Source organism: Antechinus flavipes, chromosome 3 (assembly GCF_016432865.1).
Source record: "Antechinus flavipes isolate AdamAnt ecotype Samford, QLD, Australia chromosome 3, AdamAnt_v2, whole genome shotgun sequence".
Lineage (NCBI taxonomy): Eukaryota > Metazoa > Chordata > Mammalia > Dasyuromorphia > Dasyuridae > Antechinus > Antechinus flavipes.
The window spans coordinates 588,072,720-588,099,689 of record NC_067400.1 but is presented as its reverse complement, the minus strand read 5'-3'; the positions used below and the strand labels follow the sequence as shown (position 1 = coordinate 588,099,689).

The following is a 26,970-nucleotide window of genomic DNA, read 5'->3' as shown; positions in this document are numbered from 1 at the left end:
AGCCTCGGCTTCAAATACCGATGCTCCTTGCTGGCCGAGTGACCGTTTGTAGAGCTCCCCTTTTCCGGGCCTGGAAGATCACTGCCTAGAATGGGGGGTGATTTCCGGGCAGGGATCTCCTTCTGGGAATGTACCAGACCCCTGTGTAGGAGGCAGAGTCGGGGCTTACGGTTGGCCAGGCTGTGGGCAGCTGGTGGGGGCCTTCAGTGGCTCTGGGGGAGCCGAATGACCTTTTCTTTCTCCTCCCTCCTGGGCGGCAGGGAAGAAGCTTCTAAGTGCCCACTTAGCCTTGCCCCCCACAGAGGCCCCAATAGCCCATCCTTTCCCGGCATTGCTGCCTTGGGGCAGAGAGGTGGAAAAGACAATTCTTACTCTGTATGAGCTGCTGTTGGGGGGAGGGGGGAGGCCGAGCCCAAACCCACGAGAACCCCCCAGTCTGGGGACGGAGAGGCACATGCCCCTGTTCTCTGGGAGATTCCAGTTTGAGGAGGAGTGTATCTCCCAGCCCTCCCAGAGCCCACCCTGGAGGGGCCCTTCCCACCACCATGATGGAGAGTAAGGACATTGGGGGTGGGTCTGTCTTAGAAAGAACAAGAGCCTCTTTGGGGGAGCTGCTCCCCTGTTCTTCCTCTTCCAGGGAGTCAAATAATCCAGGATCCTTTCCCCTGCTTTCCCAGTGCTCCCTCCTCCCCCTTATGTCTCACCACTGTGCTGTCAGTGGCTGCCTTAGAAAAGCAATTTTGTTGGACATCTTTGAGATCTTGTCCTTTGGGGCTCTGCATTCTGATGGAGTTTAAGTGCTGAGTCCATTCATTTCTTCTCCCCCTGAGGCTGCTGGGGTGGGGGGAGGGTGGCAGACACTGCCAGTTTGTTCTCTCCTTGGAGGGCCCGCTCCCTGCCCATCCCTCTGTCTCTGCGGGGGTAGTTGGGGCTGTAGGCGAGCGGACGGGGTGGAGAGTGGGAGGCAGGGACTGTGGTCACGGTGGCAGCCATCTTTCCTGGGGCCCGTGGGTTCTCCCGGGCCAGGGGCCCATCCATCCCGGTCTGAGGTCGGGGGGCACAGGCTGTCTCTGGCCGCTGGGGTCCGGCTCCTTCTTCTGGCGTCTGACACCCTCCCTGTGTGTTACAGCAAAGCTTTGAGGCGCACCAGGAGGAGGCGGCGAGCGTGACGCACATGGTGAAGGCGGGCAGTGGCGTCTGGATGGCCTTCTCCCTGGGCGCCTCCATTCGCCTCTTCCACACAGAGACTCTTGAGCACCTCCAGGAGATCAACATTGCCACACGGACCACTTCCCTCCTGCCAGGTAAGCCTGAGGGCCAGAGGGACCGGAGCCCCGGGGGTCTGTGGGAGCCCCTCGACTGCCAAGCGCTTTGGGGAGGCAGCTTCCTCCTCTATCAGATACACTGTTAGATAGAGACATGAGAGCCTTTTAACCTCGTATATTCTAAGGGCCTCTAGCTCTGACCTCCCCGGTTCTAAGGGCCCTCCCGGCTCTGACCTCCTGGGTTCTAAGGGCCCTCCCGGCTCTGACCTCCCGGGTTCTAAGGGCCCTCCTGGCTCTGACCTCCTGGGTTCTAAGGGCCCTCCTGGCTCTGATCTCCTGAGTTCTAAGGTCCCTTTCCCTCCAGCCTCTAATACACTACGTTCTCAAGGTCCTTCCTTCTCCCCCATTCTGTCCCAAGGTCCCTCTTGACTGTCACACTCTCTGATCTATGACCTGACCTCTTGTGTTCCCCTGAGTCGTGGTGCAGACCGAGACCACTGCAGACGAGGTTGTTAAGGGAAGCTTCGCAGGCCTGGGACATGGCACTCAGCCTCTGATGTTGGTATCGAGGACGGCCACAGTTGTCTAATCTAGATCTGGCTGCATCTATTCCTCCACCTTTGCTGAGTCTATAAGACTCCAAGGTGGCTGTGAAAGGAAGGTGTGAAAGAACTCCTGAGAGGCCAGTGAAGGAGGAGAGGCCCTCACTGGTTATTGATGAGTTTGGATCTTGCCCTTCCAGGGTAGAGGGGGTCGAGCCATACTCTTAACCAGCTTAGGCTCTCCTGGGCAGCCCTTAGAATCCCAGACTGATGGTAATGGGGTTAATGTCCAATGATTGAATGAAGGAGGAGAAATAGTTTTTACAAAGTTAAAAATTCTATTTATTTGAGAAAGGCAATGGTTGATCAGTTTCCTAGAATCCCTCAAATCACTGACATGTTTTCCACCAGGGCACAGATGAAAGGGTGACTGACCTCTGAGGATGAAGCACAAAAGGCTCAGTTGGGATGGGGCTTTTGGAGTCCGGGTACCCGGGCTTGAATCCAGACTGGTGTGACCTTGGGCATGTTATTAAACCCCTCTCAGCCATTCCCTCATCATTAAAATGAGAAAATTTGGCCTTTGAGATCTCTCCCACCTTGACACTCTCTAATTCTGTGATTCCATTCATAAGGGCGTGAGGTTAGATGCAGTAATCCCCATGGCTCCCAGAGGCATCCCAGAGCAGGCTCCCTCTGCTTCCCCGCACCCTGTGCATTTTTAGGGAAGCTTCCCGAGCTTGAGTAGGTTCTCCCTGGGAGCTCAGGGTTGACATCTGTCTTGGGCCTCTGGCTCTGTCTTTTCTGGTCCACCTCAATGAAGCAGGCGGCAAATTCCCCTTCCCCAAAAGGAGTATTTGTCCACCTTGAGCCCTAATGCTCACTAAAGTTTCCAGCAGATGGACGGGACCCAGGCCTGAGATGCCTTCCGCCAAGAAGTCAGTGTGTTGTCGAGGGCACCAGCTGCTCCGTCGTGTTTCTACTACCTTGTCCACAGCCAGGCCTGGTACCTAAGTGCTTTCCGAGAGCCCTGGGACCTACAAAGTGAGAGCCTGGAGGCCAGAAGCATGAGGATGATGGGGATTGAGCTAATTGATACAAGATCCAGCCAGATGGTCTGGGTTGGCTGGTGTTACTCAGTCTGACACACCCGTATGCTGAGCCTGTAAAGGGTTGTCATTCTCTTTCTCTTGGGACGAGCTAGTAGGTTCAGACCCATTAGTTACAGCTTAGAGGAGGAGAGTCTCAGTCTTCAAACCAAGGGTGATCCGTATCAATACAGAAAATAGGAAGGGGTCACTCCCCCTAGAGAAGGGAAGACTCTGGGGAATGATAATGTCTATTTAAAAAGCTGGCGTGGTGAAAAAAGAATAATTGTGTGACCTAAAGGAAGTCACCCACAGGAGGGGGACAGAATCCCAGGTTTAGAGCTGCAAGAAATCTTAGGGTCATCTCAACTCTTTCATTGGATGGATAGGAGCCTATCGTGACTTGCCCAGAAGTAGCAGAACTGAGATTTGAACTCAGATCCATTGATTCCAAGTCAAGGACACTTTCTCCTGGATCCTGGTTTTAGCTCCATAAAAGGAACTTTCTAAGAACTTGAGTAGTCCAAAAGCGGATTGGGTTACATTATAAGGTAGAATGAATGTCCTGTCTTTGGAAGGTTTCATGCAAAGGATGAGTGAAGATTCATTAAGGTTATGAAAAAGGAGATTCCTGCTCTAGGAAGAAGCTGTACTTTGTAAGGACCCAAGACCTGTTCCAGCTCTGAGGTGTTGTAATTGAATCCGTGATCCGGAGAAGGGTCTTTTGAGACCCCAGGTAGAAAGGAGACTGATGGCAGCAGCTGTACTTTATAAAGGACCCAAGACCTTCTCTAGTTCTGAGGTGTTGTAATTGATTGACTCCATGACCTGGAAAAGGGGTGTCCCAAGTAGGAAGAAGACTGACCAGTCTTACTTGGAATTTTTTTTTTTCTGTTTCTTCTCTACCTTACTCATATTATTGGTCAGCGCCCTAAAATCCTTTGGATAGGGTCCTTTGTCCACAGAGAGGGATGATGGACAGTATCTAGAGACCACCATTTGAGTGGTTCCAGAGCAGAATAAGGGGTATTAAAAATGAGCATTTGGGTTGTTCCAGATCAGTATAGCTAGCCATTGTAGATTAGCAGATGAACCATTCAAAATCACCAAATCACCAGTATGTTAACCATCGGACATGGCTGTTTTAGACTGGAGGGAGCTAGACCAGCTTGTGAGCCATTGGAGAGTACACTATTACAGACAAAAATAAATTGCTCTAGACCGGAAGTATCGAGACTCATGACCTGTATAACTCCTGAGTATAGTCCAAACCAGATTAAAACTAAAAAAACAAATTAAAATATAGTACAACATAGCTAATGTTAATTTGTGGTTTTCTAAGTTAATATATGGTGTATTTGAATTGTGCAATAGATAGAATGCTGGATCTAGAGTCAGTCCCAGTTCTTCCTCACTCCAAATCTGGTGTCAGACACTTACTAGCTGTATGACCCTGAGCAAGTCCCTTCACCCTCTTTGCCTCAGTTTCCTCAACCTGTAAAATGAGCTGAAGAAGAAAATGGCAAACCACTCCAGTATCTTTGCCAAGAAAACCCCAAATGGGGTCACCAAGAATCCCATATGGATAACCAACAGCAGAGTCAATATGTGGCTTGTTAGGGATTTGTTTCTATTTGAATTTAATATCATAGTTCTAGAATTTAATACCATAGTTCAATGTGGGAGTTGTTCTAGGCCGTAGCCAGCATACAAACTCTTTTAAACCACTGTGTGAATTTTTCTAGAGCACTGTGCAGATTGTTTCTTATCACTTTTCTCTTCCAGCCAGAAAGATTAAGCAGGATTCTTAAATTCTTTATTAGATATATTTTTAAAGGCTTTTAAGTATTTTTTCTTTCCCCCACACCACCAAATGAAGTAATTGCATAATTAGTAATAAATTTGTTTCTCCTGTAAATGTGGCCTTTTTTTTTTTGCCCACGTTAAAAATTTATCACACTTCTTTCTCCCATCCCCCTCTTTCCAGCCAAATGCCTGACTGGTATTAATGCATTTCTGAACCTTAACTCCCTCCTCCTCTTAACTAGACAGGTCATTAATAAAATGTTCTCTGAGAGCCAGAGCTTTTTAAAGTTGTATATCTACAGATAGATGGCTTTGGTGAGTTGAACACTGCAGCATTAACTCTCTGTGATAAAATATTTATCCACTATTAGAATCCCCCTCCCCCTTACTGTTTGTACGAGTCTCTCAGTATTCCATGGAGGGATGGGGGAGATCAGAGAGGGTCCCGAGAATGGGGTCTGCAGAGGAAGTCATCCTCCAGACCTGACTTCATCTCCCCGCTCTTACTTGTCCACCCAGCCTCCCGCTGCCACACTTGTTGCTTGTTACCTTCCAGGCAGGAGGATCTTCACCTTCTTTGTGTTCTGGTCTCCTGCGGCAGGTTAGCGATGCCCAGGGACCTTTCTCAGAATCATGGTTTTAAATAATAGAAGAAAAAGCTAAATTTCAGTAAGAAGCTAGTGAAAGTAAAGCTTTTTTTTTCTCATCCAAATTTATGGAACCCTTGAAATCTGTTCACAGGTCCCTGGGGCAGAGAGTGGGGGCGGGGGTGAGGGAGTTAAGTCAGTAATGCTTGTTCTAGAAGGTCTTGCTGAGGGCACAATATTATTAGAAAATTACCTCTGACCAATGGATACCTGGTGTGATAGCAAGGAATATCAGAGGTGTATGCTCATATAAACATTCATGTTTGTTTATGTTTTAATGGTAATGGTAGAAATCATAGTTCTGAGAGGGCGGTTAGAATACAGAATGTCAGAAGGGGACCCTTAGAACAGGGAATGTCAGAACTGGGAGGAGTCTTAGCACCCAGAATGTCAAAGCTGGGAGGGCCTTAGAACAGAGAACGTCAGAGCTTGGAGGGCCTTAGAATATTGATAGTCTTTAGAACCCAGAATATCAGAGCAGGTAGGACTCTTAGAACACAATGTCAGAGCTGGGAGTGCCCTTAGAACATAAAATGCAAGGGGAATACAAGAGCTAGGAGGTAATCTAAGCAACTAGTATTACAGAGGAGGAAACTGAGATTCAGAGAGGAAAAGTCTCTTGGTCAAAGTGACAGTGAGTTTGTGATAGATTGGATTCAAAGCTAGGTGGTCCAGCTTCCTTTCTGGTGCCCTTTCCCGAAGGCTAATCTTAATACACTATGAGAGGCCCACTTACTCCTATTACTCCTAGACTTAATGCTAATTAATACCTGTTGTGTGGAAATCTCCAGGTTAGAATCTCCTCTCCTGCTCAAAAGCTTCCTAGCTCCTCAGACCTCCCTAGCGTACCTGGCACAGCTCCAATTTTTTTGTCAATCACTGCCTTGATTCGGATATTACTTTATTCTCACATTTGTTTCAATAATACCAATGACCTTCTGAATTAATAGCACATTTTCTTTCCAAAGAGACAATGAACTTTATTGTGTTATCATGTTATGGTCTATTAGACTATATAATATAATCACCAGCATTTCCATAGTGGATGCACTTTGCATCCATCATCTTATTCTATCCCCATAGCAACCTAGTCAGGTTGGCAGAAGAGCTTGGATTATTTCCCCCATTTTACAGGTGAGGAAAGTGAGACTCAGAAAAGTGACTAATCCAAGATCTCATTTCTTTAGCCTAGACCCTTTCTTCTCTGCCATTCAAATCCAATAGACCCTTATTGGTTACTTATCAGTCCCTGGGCATATCACCTTCCATGGTATTATGTTACAATAATGTCAGAATGTCAGAAGGGGACCCTTAGACATGGTATTATGTTACCCAATGGTCAGAACAATAATTAGGTTATAAGATATTAGGTGGCAGCCCGGCTTTCAAGGTAAAAATGGATTCCTCCTTTTGTTCTCCATCCTTCTATTCTCACTATTAGTTTCCACATACTTGTTCTAGAATTGAGGCAGTTGGATGGTGTCCTTGGGTGGTGTCCTTGAGTCAGAAGGATCTGAGTTCAAATATAACTTCAGACACTTATTAGCTGTGTGACCCTGACCTGTGTGTCACCTTATTTGACTCAGTTTCCTCATCTGTAAAGTGAGCTGGAGCAGGAAATGGCAAATCATTCCAGAATCTTTGCCAAGAAAACCCCAAAAAGGGTTATAGAGAGTCAAGCACAACTGAAATGACTGAACAACAAAAATTCTACAAATGTGAGTTGGGGGGCATTGATTTAGATACTTTTGGTTTAGTTTTGTAGAGATAGGAGAGAGCAGGGCAAGCTTGGTGGGGAAGGCTATCTAAGACCTAAGTAAGCCTTAGGGTTCAAGGAAACTATTGTAAGTAAGTGTATGAAGGAGCCCCAGGAAGATTCAGGAACCTCTGAATTCAAATCCAGCCTTCAACACTTAACTGGCTTATGTGATGCTGGATAAGTCACTTCACTTTTGTCTATCTCGGTTTCCTCATCTATAAAATGGGAATAATAATATCCCCTACCTTCTTCTGTTGTAAGGATCAAATAAGATTGGAATTGCAAAGTGCTTGGCATAATGTCTGGCATAAAATGAGTAGAGTCATTTGTAGGTTATTAATGATGATGAAGACGATGATGATAGTAGCTGTCATCCTCATCATCACCATCACCATCACCATTTTTTCTTTATCTTCATCATCATCATCATCTCATCTTCTTCATCATCATGGATAAACTACAAATGATCCTAAGCCAAAGCCCTATCCAATACACCATATAGCATGTAGGGTATTCTGTAAATGTTAGCTGCTGTCATCATCATCTTCATCTTCATCATCTCATCATCTTCATCATCAGTAACAGACTACAAGTGACCCTGACGCCAGTGCCCTATCCAGTACACCACACGGCCCTGTCCATGGTGCTAGTTATGCTTGCCATTATGTGTCCCTCCCAAGCCTCACATGCCATGTTGCTCCCTCCTCCCTGCCCTCCACATCCCGCTTTCCAGGTTCTTTTGCAGCCCGGAGGGGTGCCAGGGGCCCCGCCTCTGGAGTATGCAGCCCAGTGTCTCTGTGCCCCCTCCCCCTTCTTTCCCACGACCACTGCTCTTCCTAAAAGGAGGAGACAGCACGGAGCTGATCATGCAGCAAGAACTAATCCGGCCTGACATCAGAAACATGTTAATTCACGGCAGCGAATTATCCCATTTCATTGTCTGTGCCTGGAAACAACAGGGTGCGCTGTTTGAGCAAAGCAGAGGCATTCATGCATCCAGAATGTAAAACGGAGCCTGGAAATCGTGGCTCGCAAGGGTTTGTCAGCACATCATCGGCTCTCGTGATTCTGCTCGCCCTCCTGCTCCAGCCCCCTCCGTCCGCTCTGCCGCCTCCTCCGCTCGCTCTGGATGCGGGTACTGCCTGGGCCTCGGGGCCTCATTTAAGCAGGTCCCTGTGCATCTGGCCCAGCCCGTTCTGCCCTGACTCCTCATTCAAAAGCTCTCTTGAGGTAGAAGCTCCCTCTGAAGGCATCTGGTCCAACCCCTGCCCAAGTGAGCGGCACTTGTACTATCCCTGACAAATGGGCTTGATCATTCACTCAGCAAATAGCTATTGAACGTTCAGTATGTGCCATGCACTGTCCTAAGTGATGGAAGTAGGAGAGGGGAGAGGAAGGGGGAAATCCTACCCCTTCGAAAGGTTATTTCCTTGTTTATGGATGGCAGTGAAGGTTTAGTCCCTTGTGTATTTGGCTATGGAACATGGGCCAAGTTACTTAATTTCTCTCATCCTCTATAATATTTTGTGTTTAGTCATGTCCAACTCTTTGTGACCCCATTTAGGACTTTCTTGGTAGAGATACTGGTGTGGTTTGCTATTTCCTGCTTCAGCTCATTTTACAGATGAAGAAACTGAGGTGTACAGGGTTAAATAATCTGCTCAGGGTCACACAGGTAGGGAGTGTCTGCGACTGGATTTGAACTCAGGAAGATGAGTCCTTCTGACTCCAGACCTAGCACTCTGTACACTATGGAGCTCCCTTAGCTTCCCTTTGTATAAACTATGGCTGATGATAAGAAACATCCACTTTATAAGATCATTGTGAAGATCAAAGGTGATAGAAAATACTTGCACAGTGCTTTATAAACTTTAAAGTCCCATCTAAGTGCTCTGTGGAGGTCTATGTGCTCTCCCTGTAGTCTTGTTCCTCCTATTTAGGGAGCCCATTGTTAAATTTTCAGGGTGAACATTTTATCCCCTAGAAATTGGCAAATGCTACAAATCAAGGCTTGATTTAGTGATTTAAATAACACATTATTTATAATTGATTGTCTAGACTTTAAAAAGTGATAGAGAAAAATGCTAATGATGCCATTAAACTTAGCTGGAAAAGGTTGGTTTTTTAAAAAAACATTTACCAGCATATACTTACATGCATTGTCCTGTGTTCTGTGTTGCCTATTATTTAATCTCCTCTTTAACCCAAAGTTCAAAAAAATGGTAGCAAATGATAGAAAGACCCACATTAGGAATCAGAACTGGATCTTGGATCCATTTCCCAACACTCACTAACTTTGTGATTTTAGCCAAATCATACCCTTGTTTGAGCTTCAATTTCCTTCTCTGTAAAATGGGGATAATAATAAATCATAGCCTTTAGTTCTAGAAGGGACCTTAGAGATCAATCTCATTTAGAGTTTTTGTTTGTTTGTTTTTTATTTTATTTTATTTTTCATTCAGCGTTTCTTAACTTAGAGTCTAAGAACTTTTCCCCCAATATTTTGATAACTGTATTTCATTCTAACTGGTTCCCTTTGTAATCCTTGACATTTTATTTTATGCATTTAAAAACTCAGAGGTCCAGGACACAAAAAGGGTTAAGGAGCCCCAGTCTAGTTCAACCCCATCATTTTACAGGTAGGGAAGCTGAGTTGAAAGCACTTGCTCAAGGTTCCATAGAGTATATGCAGCAGAGCTGCCATTGAACCCAGGTCCTGTGATGAAAAATCTAGCAATCTATTGGACCATACTTTCTCAAGGTAGTCATCTCCCACATCAGAATCTTGGCTTCCTCATCCATAAAATGGGGACAATTAAATTAAAATTAAACTAAATTAAAACCTGTATTACCTATCTCCGAGGAATAATGGGAGGATCCTGTGATATAAATGATTTTAACAATGGCAATAACAACAATAGTTAATAGCTTATAATGTTTTTTAAGGTTTGCAAAGCACTTTAGGGACGTTATTTCACTTCAGTACATTCTTGGTGATTTAAGAATTACAAAGTGCTTTATCGGTGTTATCTTGAGCTCACAACAGTCCTGGGTAAGAAAGAGAATGGTCCTCCTCCCCCAAAGCCCACATCACTACATTGGGGGACTGTAGTTTGTCAGCATGGGGGTGCTCTTCCATAACTGAGTCAGAGAGTTCTGCCGAGGTCACTGGGCTGACAGGTACGAGAGTCGAACCCTGATTTTTCTGGCTGCAAGGCTTGGTTCGTCAGACCTTGCTGATGTTCTTTTATAACCACAAAGTACTAATGTTGCTGTCCTTCTCCTCTGTCCTTAGGCCAGAAGCAAGTCTGTGTGACCAGCCTGCTCATCTGCCAGGGCCAGCTCTGGGTGGGCACTGACCAGGGCATCATCGTTCTGCTGCCTGTCCCCCGACTGGAGGGTATCCCTAAGATCACAGGTGAGACCAGACCCCCTTTCCACTCCCACCCCAACCACCGCCCCCAAAGCACTGATATCCAAGAGGGGAAAAGTCATAGGTCGCTTTTCTGTTGTATATGGGACCCAGATCTGGGGCCATTCAAGGGGGAAAAAATAATCACTCCCATTTCTAGTTCAGCTATACCAACTTTTTGTCTCAATAAACTTTTTGGCATTTAAAGTCCTTTATAATCCAGCTCTAGCCTATCTTTCCATCCTTATTCTATATTATTCTCCAAACTCACCTGCCAGCAGTTCTTCTCAGAAAACATCCCATCTCTCATCTCCAGGCCTTTGCACAGGCTGTTCCTGATGCTTAGAATGCCCTCCCTCCTCAGCTCTTAAATTCCTTTCAAGGCTCAGATTAAGAACCATCACCTTCATGAGGCTTTCCTGGTCCTTTTCTCCTCCAGCTCCCAACCCCCTGCTAGCTGCTAGTACCTCCCATGAAAACTGTATTGTTTCTGTGGCGAACTCACTCTCTCTCTCTCTTTCTCTCTCACTCTCTCTCCTCCCCCCCCTCATGCTTTCTCTGTCTCTTTCCTTTCTGTCTGTCTCTGTTTCTTTCACTCTGTCATTCTATTTCTGTGCTTCTATCTATATCTCTCTCTCTTGGTCTATGTCTCTGTCTCTGTCTCTGACTCTTTCATGTTTTCTCTCTGTCTCTTTCTCTCTTTATCTCTCTTGGTTTCCCTCTGTGTCTCTGTCTCTTGGTGCTTTTTCTCTTTCTCTTTTTGTTTCTGTCTGTCTCTGTCTCTTTGTCTTTATTTCTCTTTCTCTCTCTGTCTCTGTCTATATCTCTGTCTCTCTGTGTCTCTGTTGCTTTCTCTGTCTTTGTGTGTGTCTCTCTCATCCTCTTATAGAATGAAATATTATTCAGGGCATGACCTGTTTCATCTCTGTCTTTGATGTGCCTAGCATACAACAGGTGCTTAATAAGTGTGTATTGCTTGGTTATTATCACCTCTGTTTTACTAAAGGGGAAACTGAGACTGAGAGAGATCTTGCTATCTAGAGTTTCCCAGGATCAAAGATTAGATGTCTAGAGGAGGAAAGAATCTCAGAGCAGCCAGTCCCACTTTTCTCTGTTTACAGCTGAGGAAACCGAGTCTTGGTACAGTTAAATAGTCTTCCAAAGGTACACAGGTCATGAGCATCTCCAGTGGCCTCTGGAGCCAGTATCTTTTCCCCTTACTTTGCAGCCCTACAAAGTCTCTGCTTCTGCCCCTGGGGTCAGATGAAATGCACAGACTGAAGGGTCCCATGGCTAGCAGTTGTCCACATGTCTCCTGCATCTAGGCTTCTAGACTAGGTGGTCATCTCAGCCTTTCTAGCTGGGGATAACTTAAGCCAAGTCCTTAGTGGTCTCAGTTTCCTTTTCTGTAAAGTAAAGAGGTGGTAGAACTGACTGGTATCTGAGGCAACCCGTGATTTTTAAAAAATGAAATGGTATTTCTTTTCTGTTATCTACGTCTCATAGTTACTTAACCCCTTCTGGATTTTCATCTCCTCATCAGTAAAAAAGCAACTGTTGACAGAGTAGATAGAGTGGGCTTTAAAGACAGGGGGGGTCTCCATTTAAATCCTTTATCTCCCACATACTGGCAGTGTGAGCTTGGGCAAGTCCTTTGACTTCAGATCTTGGGCTACATTTACAGAGCATGGGATTGCAGAGTGTGTGTGCTGAGCTGCCTTGGTGAGAGAGGTTCCTTACCTAGGGGTTCTCTTTATCAGTGAAATCACAGGCCCAATACAAACAAAAATTAGGGATTATGTGTTAATGCTAGTAACTTTTCATTTCTGTGGGGAAGGCTTTAGAAGTCTTAAAGAAATGTGAGTTATTGGTTTTGTGAAGCATAAAATGAAGGATTACATTAATGGATTACATTATTGACAAAGTTCCTCCCAAATCTAACATCCTGGGTTCTAAGGGCCCTCCCAGCTCCGACATCCTGTGTTCTAATCTCTCCCGGCTCTGACCTCTTGGGTTCTAAGGGCTCTCCCAGCTCTGACATTCCACATTAAGGTGACTGTTAGCTCTTGTATTCCATGTATTGATATCCCAGCTCTAAATCCTTGCCATCTACATTTGTCTGTAATAGTCACCCCTCGTCCACTCTTCTCTGTCCCACAGGAAAGGGCATGGTCTCCCTCAATGGTCACTGTGGGCCAGTGGACTTCCTAGCTGTGGCCACCAGCACTCTGGCTCCTGATATCCTGAGGAGTGACCAGGATGAGGCCGAGGAGGAGAAAGGTGAGGGGCCATCCCATGAACCTCCACCAGCCCCTGACAGTCACCCAGCCCGAGAGCTGGTCCATAAAAAGGGCATTCTCCTTCAGTACCGCCTGCGCTCCACGGCACACCTGCCAGGACCCCTCCTCTCGGTGCGTGACCCCCCAGACCCCGACGGGACAGCCCTGGCCCACAGCGAGGAGGATGGCTCTATATATGAGATGGCGGATGACCCCGATGTTTGGGTGCGCAGCCGGCCGTGTGCCCGTGATGCTCATCGTAAAGAGATCTCCTCGGTGGCCATCATCTCGGGAGGGCAGGGCTATCGCAACTTTGGCGGTGGCGGGAGGCCAGCCTTGGGCAGCGAGACAGACAGCACCCTGCTCATCTGGCAGGTCCCCCTGATGATCTAGCCACCCTCCCTCCACCGGCCGCCCTTCTAGGAATAGTGCCTTGCACTGCCCTGGGACTGCCAACATGCTGCCATGACCTACCTGGGCCTTTACTTCCCATAGTGCCCTTTCCTCTATTTTCTGTCAGGTCGGGGTAAAAAAGACTGAAAAGAAGTCATTTCTTCACATGCCAGCTGCTGCATAGGGTAAAAATAGGGCTTGAGGAGCTCTCTTGGCAGAAAGGGAAGAAAACTCTTTTTTTAAAACAAAACAAAAAAACTTTCAAAGGGTGTTTTTTTTTTTTTTTTGGATTTAGGGTTCTAGATATGGAGGGAATCTTTGGAGAAAATAGTCTTTTAAAATAAATATATATATATGCGTTTTATATATATGTGTATATATATGTGTACATATATATATATATACACACATACATGAACATCACAACTGCCAATCAAAGCACTGTCCTCATGGGCTCAAGGGCAGGATTAGATTTTATAAAGCTCACCTCTCTAAAGTTGTGTGCTTGTGCAAGTGAGTGTGTGTGTGTGTGTGTGTGTGTGTGTGTGTGTGTGAGAGAGAGAGAGAGAGAGAGAGAGAGAGAGAGAGAGAAGAGAGAGAGCAAGAGCAAGAGCTGGGTGTGTGCCCCTGTACAAATAAATAAGTATATATAATGTATATTATTTATGTAAAAATAAAGTCTGTATATATTGGTGCATCGGGAGAGACAATAATAAAGGCATGGTTAATGTCTGTATTTGAGTTGTGCATCTTTAGAGTTTGATGGGGGCCTTTCTAGCCCCAATTGGGTACACAGATGTTTATGCAGAAAAATCCAGGCTCTGCAGCAAAAAGGATTATGTATAGCCACCATTCTCCCTTCCCCACCGAGAAGAACTTCCTCACTCTTGTTCCTGGGTGCTGAAAGTGACTGTTCTTTTTATTTTATTTTATTTTTTATAACTTTTTATTGATAGAACACATGCCAGGGTAATTTTTTACAGCATTATCCCTTGCATTCACTTCTGTTCCGATTTTTCCCCTCCCTCCCTCCCCCCCCCCCGATGGCAAGCAGTCCTTTACATGTTGAATATGTCACAGTGTATCCTAAATACAATATACATGTGCAGAACCGAACAGTTCTCTTGTTGCACAGGGAGAATTGGATTCAGAAGGTATAAATAACCCGGGAAGAAAAACAAAAATGCAGTGTTCTTTCTTTGGGTGTAGCTGCTTCTGCCCATCTTTGATCAATTGAAACTGAGTTAGATCTTCTCTTTATCGAAGAGATCTACTTCTATCAGAATACATCCTCATACAGTATCGTTGTTGAGGTATATAATGATCTCCTGGTTCTGCTCATTTCACTCAGCATCAGTTCATGTAAGTCTCGCCAGAGTGACTGTTCTTTAACTTGTGTGGAGGAATTATGGCTCCAGGATAGGATGGAAGCCATTGTCTGGGCCTGTACCTGGGCAGGGAGAAGAATTGGGGGCAAAGTAACCAGACCTTTGACATTACCTCTTAAACTTTCTACCCTTGTCGACAATATTGAAAAGTATGGGCCATACTTTTGTTATTGTTGTGGTGGTGGTTCAGTCATTTTTCAATCTTGTTCAACATTTCCTGACCCTGCTTGGGGTTTTCTTGTAAAGATAGCAGAATGGTTTACACTCATTTTTACAGATCAGGCAAACAGGATTAAGTGACTTATCCAGGGTCACCCAGCTGGTAAGTGGCTGAGATTACATTTGAACTTAAGAAGATGAGTTTCTCTGACTCCAGACCAGGTATTTTATGCCCTGTGAGTGTCCCACCTGCCCCGTGGACTATTATGGTAATTCTTAAAGTATAGTTCATGGATCCTTGGGGGTCTCTGAGACTTATTCAGGGGGGTCCTCAAGGACAAAATTATTTTCACAATAGTACTGAGATTATATAGCCCACATAAAGAAATGCTCTCTGGGGGGAAAAGTGTCCTCAGTAATGTTTAAAAGTATAAATAAAAGTGTCCTGAGACCAAAAAGTTTGAGAACAGCCAGGCTATAAGATGGTATCATTCAGAGATTTGGAAATGGGTCAATGTTTTTGCTGAAGTGGATAGAATGCTGAACTGAGTCAGGCAGACTTGAGTTCAAATCTAGCTTTGGACACTTACTAGCCGTGTGATCCTAGTTAAGTGACCTCATTTCTCTGCCTCAGTTTCCTCACTTTAAAGTAGGGTCATGAAAATACCTCCAGGGTTGTTGGGAAGGTCAAAAGAGATTTTTCTAAACAGTGATCACAGTGCCTGGCATACAGTAGGTACTTAATAAATACTTGTTCTGCACCCCCCCCCCCCATCCAAAGTCACTTACTGACTTAGGTGTGTTACCAGGTTTACAGATGATGAAAAAGCAGGAAGATATCTCTAAGGTAATGGATGACAAAGTATTTTGCACAGTTCTCATAGAGCTGGAATAAGATAATTTATAGGGATGTTGAAGGATTTCCCAGCTCAAGTCCAGAGTTCTGTTCCTTAGCTACTATAGGAGGTGATGTAGCACAGTAGAGGGAGAGCTGGGCTCAAGTCAGGAACACTTGTGTTCAAATCCAACTCATATGCTGATTGTGCAATGCTGGGCAGGTTCTGTAAGTATTCAAATGTTCTAAGTTCCAAAGAATGTATCAATCTTCATTGCTAGAGAGAATTAGTCAATAAGCATTGATTTGGTGCCTACTGTATGCCAGGCATTGTGCTAAGTCATGGGGAGACAAAAAGAGGCAAAGGACAATTCCTGCCCTCAAGGAATTCCCAATTTAATGGGGTTATTCAACATGCAAACAAATTAATGCAAACTAAATACACAAAAGAAATGTGAGAAGCACAAAATTAGGAAAAACGCCCCAACTGTTCATAGGGACTATTTGTGCCCACCTGGGGCAGAGCATCCTGACCTTGTATTGGTCTGATCAGTCCCAGAAGGACACACTACACTGTCTTCTACAAAGTGATGTCATTTGGGTCCTTGTTGGGAACAAGGAACAACAACCAGGATGAGTGGGAAGTAATTAATCGAGGAAGATCCTAGAATTAAAGAATCTGGGAAAGATTTCCTAAAGGAGTTGGGATTCTAATTGGGACTTGGTTAATGAAACGCCAAGTCTAGTTGCCATCCTTCATGTGAAAGTTCATTCTTTGGTTCTAAAAGTCACCCTCACAAATCTGAGATGGGCTGGTCAGTAGTTCCCATGACAAAGATCTGGGGGTTTTAGTGGCCTGCAAGCTCAACAGTGTGCCATGATGTCATGTTGGGGCTGTGGTAAGTGGAGCCGTGGTCATTGGAATGAAGGGCTTGGTGATTGAAAGTTCCGCTCGGGGTCAGGAAGACATGAACTTGGTTCCTACAAGACAGGTCACCTCCCTTTTAAGTTCCTTCGTTCAACTTTCTAAGAATTAGGTTGCAGATGAGTTGCCAATTTGCACCATTGGAAAGAATTTCCACACCGGGAAGCCTCCCTACTCTAGCCAAATCAAATTTAGTCAATCACACCCCCCAGAACAAGCCCACTGACCCTAACAAGGGAGGTAACAATAATGGCGTACTCTTTTTGTCAAACTATACCTGGAATTGTTCTGGGCCAGGGGGAAAAGGAGGGGTCCACATTTTAGGAAAGGGATGGACAAGGCGGGGACCATCCAGAAGAGAAAGACCAGCATGGATTGGCTTTTCAACTGAAGGAGAAAAGACCAATGGGCCTGAGATCCATACAACCAGTGTGTTAACTACGAGACAAAAATTAAAAAGCTCCTCAAGGAGCTTACATTCAAGGACAGCTATTTTGGAAGCTTCTGAAGGGCTGATGGGGAGGGAATAAAATCCAGTCTCATTCTGGACAGAATGAGGAACACTGCGTGTAAACTGTGCAGGGAATAATTTCAGCTTTGTGCCAGAAGGGGAAGAAAAAGTCCCAAATCAGAACTTCCCGAAAGTGAAATAAGCTTCATCAAGTGGTAGTATGCTCCTCAGGAGCAGAAGTCTTCAGGAACGGGTCAGATGGAGTGGATAAAGCACCAGGCCAGAGTCGGGAGCTTAAATGTGATCTCAGTCAGTAACCGTGTGACTCTGGGCAAGTCATTCAACTATCAAAAAAACGAAGGGGATTACTAGTCAGCATCGTCTCAGGAGACGGTTTTGTTCTGGAATCAATCACTGAATCAACAATCATTGAGTGGGTCAGAAAACATGCTACCTGACTTTCCTTCCAGTGGGTGAGGTCCCACGGTCCCAGTTCTCTTCTCTGGCTCTTAGTTTTCTTACCTGGGAAATGAGGAGGTTGGACCCTCCCATTCCTATTCCGTGATTCTGGGTGTTCTTCCCTTCTTCTTGGCTGGAGCGTTTAGGGATTTGGGGCTGCAGCTGCAGGATCAGCTGAGAAGCCAGGGCTCTGATTTGGCTGGGGGTGGGGAGCAAAAAGCAGGCCTTAATTTAGTGATGGGCATGGAAAGCAGCTAGAGGGTGAAAGGGGGAGGGTGATGTGTTGCTATAGGCAACAGAGCAGGGGCTTTCAGGGGGCTTGACCAGATGTTATTGCTTTGCTCTGGAGAGGGGCTTGGACCCTCGCCAGGCTCAATAATATTAGCAGTGGAAACTACCTGTGAACCCTGGGGTTGAGGCTTGCAGTTTTGGGGAGAACCAGGGGAGAAGCATCGGTCTCCCTCCCCCATTGCTGTCCCTTTTTTTGTCAGCTGGAAGGAAAGAATTGTCCCCATCAGTAATCTAATGAAGAATCTCCTGAATAACTCTCTTGTCATTTTTTACTAAAGACCTCAGTTTCTCCATCTGTAAAATAGGGCTAATGACATTGTGTTCCTCACCTCACAGAGTAACATCTCTTAATATGCTCCCTTCTTGGCTGTGACTCCATTTCCATCCTGATGTAGGCCCTCATCCCCTCACACCCACCCTATTATTGCAATAACTCTCTCAGATCTCTTCATTCTGCATTCAGCCAAGTGTTCTTCCTAAAGTAGACATCATCTCCCTATTCGATAAATCCCAGTGCCTTTGTATCGCCTTCTGGTCTCATCCTCCAGCTCTTAAAGCCCTCCATAAGCTGACCTTCTCTCACCTTCAAGTCTTTATTTCCCATCCGAATACTCTCTAATTCAGAGACACTGTTGCTCACACGAGATGCTCCATTTCCTGAGTGGGAATTTTCAGCGGCTGTCCCTCCACATCTGAATGTCCTTCCTCTCATCTCTGCATCCTGGCTTCCCTCAAACATAAGTTTTAGAGTCTATATCGCACTTCTCTTAGAGCCTGTGAGGTAGGTAATGCAAGTATTAGCTCCATTTTACAGATGAATAAACTGAAGCTCATAAAGGTTAAGTATTTTGATCCAGAGTCATATAATTCTTAATTGTCACAGGCAACATCCAAAGCCAGTCTCCAGTTCAGCTCTCCACACTCTTATGCCGTATTATCTTTTGTAACTAAAAGTACCATTAACACTGCAATTAAAAATGGTTTTGTTGTTAGATGAATCAATTAACTCATTAATGTAGTGTGAACATCACCAGCTAAATCCGTGTTCTTGTGTGTTGTTGAGTTAGGTGTCTCCTGGAGATCTGACAAGCATCTCACCTGAGCGAATGCTGGCGAATATGGCCTTACCCTTCTGAGAGGGTCTGTTGTCAGCCAAGTGACTTCATGATATCTCTGGGGGCTCTTGGGCGGGAAGGCAGGACCCACTTCCTGGAACTTCAATCACTAACGTTCCCCTGGAACTTCAATCACTAACGTTCCCCTGGAACAAGAGGACAGAGAGTCCCAGCAGGAGGCTCTCTCTGGGCTGGATGGTTTCTCATGGTACCTGGTCCCCCTTATGGAATATTATGTATCTATCTGGAAGCAGAGGATTATACTCCTTTAGGTTCCTACTAGATGTGGATGTCTGCAATCTTGATCTCTTTTTCCTTTTTCCTTGAGAAAGGGTTAAACTTTATCTGGCTACTTAGGAACATGTCAGACTAGTAGAGTAAAAAGAGCCCCCCTTATTGGGAATAAGGAGAGAGTATGTCTCAAAGCTATTACAACTCCTTGTGCAATCATGGGAAATACCCTCCCCTCTCTAAACCTCAGTTTCTTTTCCTGTAAAATGAAGAATGTTGTCTAGATGCTGTTAATCTCTGACATTCTGTCCTAAGATCTTTTTTCAACTATAATATTCTATAACTTAAGGGCCTGACATCCCGGGTTCTAAGGGCCCTCCCAGCTCTGACCTCCTGGGTTCTAAGAGCCCTTCCAGCTCTGACATCCTGGATTCTAAGGTTCCCTCCCAGTTCTGACCTCCTGGGTTCTAAGGTTCCCTCCCAGCTCTGATCTCCTGGGTTCTAAGGTTCCCTCCCAGCTCTGACCTCCTGGGTTCTAAGGTTCCCTCCCAGCTCTGACATCCTGGGTTCTAAGGTTCCCTCCCAGCTCTGACATCCTGGGTTCTAAGGGCCCTCCCAGCTCTGACATCCTGGGTCCTAAGGTTCCCTTCCAGCTCTGACCTCCTGGGTTCTAAAGTTCTCTCCCAGTCTGACATCCTGAGTTCTAAGGTTCCCTCCTAGCTCTGACATCCCATTTTCTGTGGTTCCTCCCAGTTCTGACATTCCCCATTCTAAAGACCCTTTCAGCTCTAAAGTTCAGTTCTTCCTTTGCTTTCTAAAGCATTTGGTAACGATACAGGAAGACCAGAGACCACCTTTCCCCACCTAGAGATTGGAAGCCTCTGTCACTATATTCCCTGCACGTGTAAGGAAAAGACTTTGAAGAAAGAGAAGTCCTAGTTATTGGGAGACCAGATGAGAGGCCTATTTTCTAGCCTGCTCTCCCGCAGTGGTGCTGATTAAGGAATTGAAAACTGGAGGCTATGTGAGAAAAAGACCCTCCTTTACTGTTGGTGGAAATTGTTTGTTATTGTCCCCATGTGTATATATTTTTCTTTTCTTTTTGAAAACCAATAAGGGCAGCTTGGTATAGTGGAAAGAGCCCTGCAGCAGGTAGGAAGGTTGCTACTATGGAAAGAATACTGAATTTAAGATTAGAAAATCTGAGTTTGAATCTTGATTCACTCTGGAATTTTCTAGAATTTTTTTGGGGGGAATTTTGAGTCTTTTTTGAATTTTTCTGGATTTTTTGGTGACCAAAGAGTCACACCCTTTGGATTTCAGTTTCATTATCTCTGAATAACTGCTTGGACTGGATGTCATTAAGTTCCTTTCCAGGAACTTTCAGAAGTTTATGATCCTATGACCAGACTTTGAATCGTGGTTGTGTGTTGGACAAGTTGCCCTTTGTGGGCAACTCACTTTCCTTCCTGGTAAAATCAAGCAGGCAGACTACTAGAAGCCTCTAGCTTCTTTCTTCAGCTCTGAAGCTCTTACTCCATGATCCAACTCACATGTGTTTGGAGTTAGAAGACCCTGATTTGAACGTTGGTTCTGCTACTTACTGGTGGTGTGATTCTGGGAAAATCCCACATCTGCTTTGAGCTTGTTTCCTAGTTGTAAAAATTGGGGGTAGGACTCAGTGGCTTCCGATGTCTCTTTCAGTTCTGGATGCTTCAATCCTATCATTAGATTCTGGGAAAATCATCTCCTGGAGACTAACAGAAGGGATGCGTCATTGGAGTGAATCTGGGTAAGTGCTGATCTGGTGACCTGATTTGCATCAATCGTTGAATTAGAGTCTATCAGTCATCTCTGTCCAGCAAAGGAGCCGAGAACTAGGTATTAACACTCAGCCAGACAAGAGGAAGAATTATTGGACAAAACCAGTAGGCGAGAAAAGATTTGAAGATGGCAGAGAGAGTGTTTTGCTTTGAGCCTTTCTAAGGTGGCGCTCCACTGATTTCCCAGGTTCAATCAAAACAATAAGATATTTGGGGATAATCACGATTATTTGGGGAATCATGGCTTGAGCCTATATCTTGACCTTAGACCATAGGCACAGTCTATACAGAAGTCATAAACCAAATAGCAAAGTATTTAATAAGATAACTCAGGAATAATAACAAACAGCAAATGTAATTTTCAGTCCCCTCTCCCTTATACACTGCTTTTTGGGAAAAATAAATTTTTATTGATATTTTGTTTTTATGTCACCTACATTTTCCAGACGTGTCTCTCCCTCTGCCTCTCTTAGAATGCCATCCTTTATAACAAAGAAGAAAAAAGAGGGGGAAAAGCTGGTTCAACAAAACTAGTAAAAATGTTTTAAAAAATTTGTTGATATCCCAAATCAATAGTTCCTCCTGTCTGCTGAGAAGTGGAGGTGAGGTGGAGAAGAGAGGTATTTTCTTATGTTTGCAGTTAAAGTGTGGCATTTATAATTTTGTAGCATTTTGTTTTGCGCATAGCATTTGTTTTTATCTGTTTTGTTTTTTCCATTTCCATTTAGTCATTGTGTATATTGTTTTCCTGATTCTATTGACTTCAATTTTCATGAGTTCATGTAAATCTTGCTTCTCTATATTAAGAGTATTCATTCTTAAAGCCCAGTACCATTCCATGGCATGTATGCGCCACAATTTGCTTCACCTTTCTCCGATCAATGGGTATCTATTTTGTTTTCAATTCTTTTCTTCCACAAAAGGGCTGCCGCAACATTATGGTGTATATATGGCTTTTCTTTTTAATCAATGACCTCTGTGGTATATACCTAACAATGTGGCTCAAAAAGTTTCATCTCTTTGAATCATTTCAGCTCAATTTCAAATTGCTTTTCAGAATAGTCGGATATACAGCTCTCTCTCTCTCTCTCTCTCTCTCTCTCTCTCTCTCTCTCTCTCTCTCTCTCTCTCTCTATATATATATATATATATATATATATATATATATATATATACACTTCCCCTGATGACATCTTCTTGTGGAAATCACTTACCCTAAGTCACACTTCCTTGAATGAGCGCCTTAGCTCCCATATGTCCAAGACGGTCTTCACCCTTTCACAGGCATCTCCAAGCTTTCCGAAGCCAGGATTTGTGGAATAAGGCATCTGTATCTGTCCCAGTCTTCCTTTGTCCACAACACATCCCAAACTCATAGTTGGCCATCACTATTTCCCATTGCTGGCAGTGTCATCCCAAATGGCATTGTTAGGACATGAGTCATGTTGTCAGCTTGTATCTGGAATTGAGCTCTGTCCACCCAGTCTGTCAGGGACAGCCCGCTTCCGAGCCAAGAGCTGTATTTCGTGGATGGGATAATGAGGCTCATTGTCAGTGAATTCTCTTCTGGCCAATGCAGTGGACTCCTGATGGCCATTGCTCTTTGAGAATAAAATTGCTCCCAATCCCTATGGATTGACTAGTTAAAACAAAGAACCACTTTGGACCTGTAAGAGCCAACACCGGTGCACATCCAAGGCAATTTACCAAGTGCTAGATCACATTCTTGGGACAGAGGATTCCAGCCAGATCATCTTCCCCTGCTCCTGCCATGTTTTATTCTGATTCTTCTTAGCCATGTTCCTATGTATGAGATAATTGTAAAGAGACCATAGGTTTTTGTTGGTTTATTTTTTGCAAATCTCCAATAATAATTCTCAAAATCTAGAACATTCTTCAGGTCTTACTGATACATAATTGCTAATTTTTTTCTTTTCTTTTTTTTTTTTATAACTTTTTATTGATAGAACTCATGCTAGGGTAATTTTTTACAGTATTATCCCTCGCACTCACTTCTGTTCCAATTTTTCCCCTCCCTCCCTTCACCCTCCTCCCCCAGATGGCAAGCAGTCCTTTACATGTTAAATAGGTTACAGTATATCCTGGATACAATATATGTGTGTAGAACCAAACAGTTCTCTTGTTGCACAGGGAGAATTGGATTCAGAAGGTATAAATAATCTGGGAAGAAAAACAAAAATGCAAGTAGTCCACATTCATTTCCTAGTGTTCCTTCTCTGGATGTAGCTGCTTCTATCCATCCTTGATCAATTGTAATTGAATTAGCTCTCTTTATTGAAGAGATCCACTTCCATCAGAATACATCCTCAAACAGTATCGTTGTTGGTCCTGGTTCTGCTCATTTCACTTAGCATCAGTTCATGTAAGTCTCGCCAGTCCTCTCTGTATTCATCCTGCTGGTCATTTCTTACAGAACAGTAATATTCTATAACATTCATATACCACAATTTACTCAACCATTCTCCAATTGATGGGCATCCATTCATTTTCCAGCTTCTGTACACTACAAACAGGGTTGCCACAAACATTTTGGCACATACAGGTCCCTTTCCCTTCTTTAGTATCTCTTTGGGGAAAAAGCCCAGTAGAAACACTGCTAGGTCACAGGGTATACACAATTTGACAGCCCTTTGGGTGTAGTTCCAAATTGTTCTCCAGAATAATTGGATCAGTTTACAAGTCCACCAACAATGTATCAGTGTCCTTGTTTTCCCACATCCCCTCCAAGATTCCACATTATCTTTCCCTGTCATTCTAGCCAATCTGACAGGTGTGTAGTGGTATCTCAGAGTTGTCTTAATTTGCATTTCTCTGATTAATAATGATTTGGAGCATATTTTCATATGGCTATAAATAGTTTTAATTTCTTCGTCTGAGAATTGTCTGTTCATATCCTTTGACCATTTATCAATTGGAGAATGGCTTGATTTCTTATAAATTAGAGTCAGTTCTCCATATATTTTGGAAATGAAGCCTTTATTAGAACCTTTGACTATAAAAAATGTTTTCCCAGTTTATTGTTTCCCTTCTAATCTTGTCTGCATTTGTTTTGTTTGTACAAAAACTTTTCAATTTGATATAATCAAAATTTTCTATTTTGTGGTCAATAGTGATCTCTAATTCTTCTTTGGTCACAAATGCCTTCCTCTTCCACAGGTCTGAGAGGTAAACTATGCTATGCTTTTCCAATTCATTTATAATCTCATTCTTTATGCCTAGGTCATGAACCCATTTTGACCTTATCTTGGTGTACGGTGTTAAGTATGAGTCAATACCTATTTTCTGCCAGACTAATTTCCAATTTTCCCAGCAATTTTTGTCAAATAATGCATTCTTATCCCATAAACTGGGTTCTTTGGGTTTGTCAGACACTAGATTATTAAAATTATTGGCTGTTTTGTCTTTTGAACTAACCTATTCCATTGATCAACTAGTCTATTTCTTATTATTATTTCTGAGATCCATTCTTCTATTAATAGCTGCCTATTGAACATCTCCAACTGGAGGTCCCATGAGCATCTCAGGTTCAACATGTCCAACCTCTCGCTCTGGCTCCCTCCCTTCTTCCTAATTTTTCTATTTCTTCCAAGGGTATGCAACCATGTCTTTCTAGTCACTCAGGTCCATAAGCTCAGATTCATTGTCAACCCTCTCCATATCCAGTCAATTGTCAAGTCTTGTTGATTCTTCTTCTCATGTCACCCCTCATTTCTACCCTCTTTTTCCTACTCACAAGGCTACCACAATCTTTGGTCTCCCGGATTCAGATCTTTTCACTTGACATCCATCTTCCAATTCCAGTCCAACTTTACTCTTCCAGTGCATCCACTGATGGCTGCCAAATTGATAATCCTAAAGCACAGGTCTGACTTTGTCACTCCTGGCCCCTACATATACACATACATACATATATATTTATCTATCTATACCTATATCCTCATAACTCCTGACCCCTAAATTTGCGCTGTCCTACATGCCTGGAATACACTATCTCCTAAATATCTTCTATGAATCTCTGGATTCCTTGAAAGCTCTACTAAGATGTTCTCATTCACACAAGAGCTTTTCTGTTCCCTCAGTCACCACTGGCCCACCTCCTAATTATTTTATATATGTTTTTACATTTATTTGTATGTGTACATGCCATTTCCCTTTAGAAAAATATTAGCTCCTCAAGGACAGAAATTGTTCCATTTTTGTCTGTGTCCCCACTAGTTCTTTGCAAGCGTTGTTTGGTCGTTTTTCAGTCACTTCTGACTTTTTGTGACCTTTTTTGGAAAAGATTCCAGAGTGGTTAGCCATTTCTTCCTCCAGCTCATTTTACAGATGAGGAAACTGAGGCAACAAGGTCAAGTGACTTGCTCAGGGTTACCCAGCTAATGAGTGTCTGAGGCTGGATTTGAACTCAGGGAGATGAGTCACCCTGATTCCAGATTCAGTGCTCTGTGTGTGTGTACCTAGCCTATAGACATTTAATAAATGCTTTTTAAGGAATGAATTCATGTTTCTTTGGACTTGACCAGGTGATGAGCACATCTGTCTTCTTGGAGTCAGTATTTATTTTCTGCTGAGATGCTGTGGGATGCTTGGACTTGGCAGACCCTTCCAGGACTGGTAATTGCCAACTGACCTTCAGACCACCGGCTTCTAGCACCTCCCAGGTCCCAGAGGTGGGACCTTCAGTAGCCTTTCCTCATGCTTTGCCAACATCCTTCCAAATATGATAAAGACATGGAGATACCCCAAGGCTTCCAGGTGGTTTGTATCTCTAACCACCTTTTCCACAGTTTACTATACAAAAGTGGTAGGAGATTCAGAAATCTCTTGTTTCAAATTATAGAATTGATATGATTTTATATGATATGAATTGATATGAATATGATAGAATATAATATAAATTTATAGCATTAGTTTCAATTTATAGAATCTCACTGGGAAGCCCAAAGCCCTATTTTCTTCATCTTTTGCCTTGGAGATCCTCGGATCCATCGTGCAGGTCCGACATTGAATACTACTGATGGCCCAGACAATATAGAGCACTGATGACTCTACACAATAGACTAACCCACTCATCTCAGTTTTATTTTGGGGGGTGTTGTTGTTCAGCTGTACCCAACTCTTTTTGAACCCACTGAGGGTGGAGTTCTTGGTAAAGATACTGGACTGATTTTCCATTTCCTTCTCTAGCACATTTTACACTTGTGGAAACTGAGGTAAACGGGGTTAAGTGACTCTTAGTCATACAGCTATGAAGTATCAGAGGTTGGGTTTGAATTTGGGAAAATGAATTTTTCTGACTCCAAGGGTGGCACTCATCTTCCTGAGTTCAAATCTAGGCTCTGACCCTCGGCTAGTCACTTAACCCTGTTTGCCTCGATTTCCCCATTTGTAAAGCAAGTAGGAGAGGGAAGTGGCCAACTCTTCCAGTATCTCTGCTGAGAAAATCCCATATGGGACCACAAAGAGCCAGATATTACTCAACAATAACAATAAAAAATTGGAAACCTCACAGGATCAAATTCAATAAAATGAGTAAATAATAGTATAACTGTAATTGATATCCAATTAGTGTTAAGATTTATAGATCAAATAAGCCCTATAAAAGCAGCTTGTAAACTTTACCATACTACACAAATGTTAGCTATTTTATGAGACCCTCTGATTGTGTACTCCACTGAAACTTCTTCATTTTGGGACTCTTTACTCTTAAAAATTGTAGAGGACTCCAAAGACCTTTTTTTGGGTTATGGCCACCAATGTCTACAGTATTAGAAATCAGAACATCTTGATATTATTATGAAAATATTCTCGAAATTTCCTGAAAGGGTCTAGGGGTCCCTGGACTATAATTTGAAAGCTGTTGTACTAGAGTAACAATTCCCTAAAAAAAATCAGAACATATACTTTATGTCAGACACTGTGCCAAGCAGAAGAGTTGAGATTTAATCTCAGAGTGTTGTAATAGGGAGCAAGTGGAGTTTATTGAGCAGGGGAATGGCACAGTCAGATCTATGTTTTAGAAAAATCTCTCTGGCATCTATGAGAAGGATGAATTGGAGAGGGAAAGGCCTGAGGCAGGGA

General features: G+C 43.8%; 1 protein-coding gene across 5 annotated transcripts in view; it reads left to right on the top strand.

Annotated features, from left to right (window-relative positions):
* ARHGEF10L (Rho guanine nucleotide exchange factor 10 like) overlaps positions 1-13,557 on the top strand; it is a 221,426-nt gene extending 207,869 nt beyond the window's left edge. For all 5 annotated transcript variants that reach the window (XM_051988406.1, XM_051988404.1, XM_051988402.1 and 2 more), the window contains 3 exons: positions 1,130-1,304; positions 10,403-10,525; positions 12,680-13,557. In XM_051988406.1, coding sequence (XP_051844366.1) covers positions 1,130-1,304; positions 10,403-10,525; positions 12,680-13,191 — 810 coding nt within the window. In that variant the 3' untranslated portion in view covers positions 13,192-13,557. The remainder of the gene's footprint in view (positions 1-1,129; positions 1,305-10,402; positions 10,526-12,679) is intronic.
* The last annotated feature ends 13,413 nt before the right edge of the window (positions 13,558-26,970 follow it).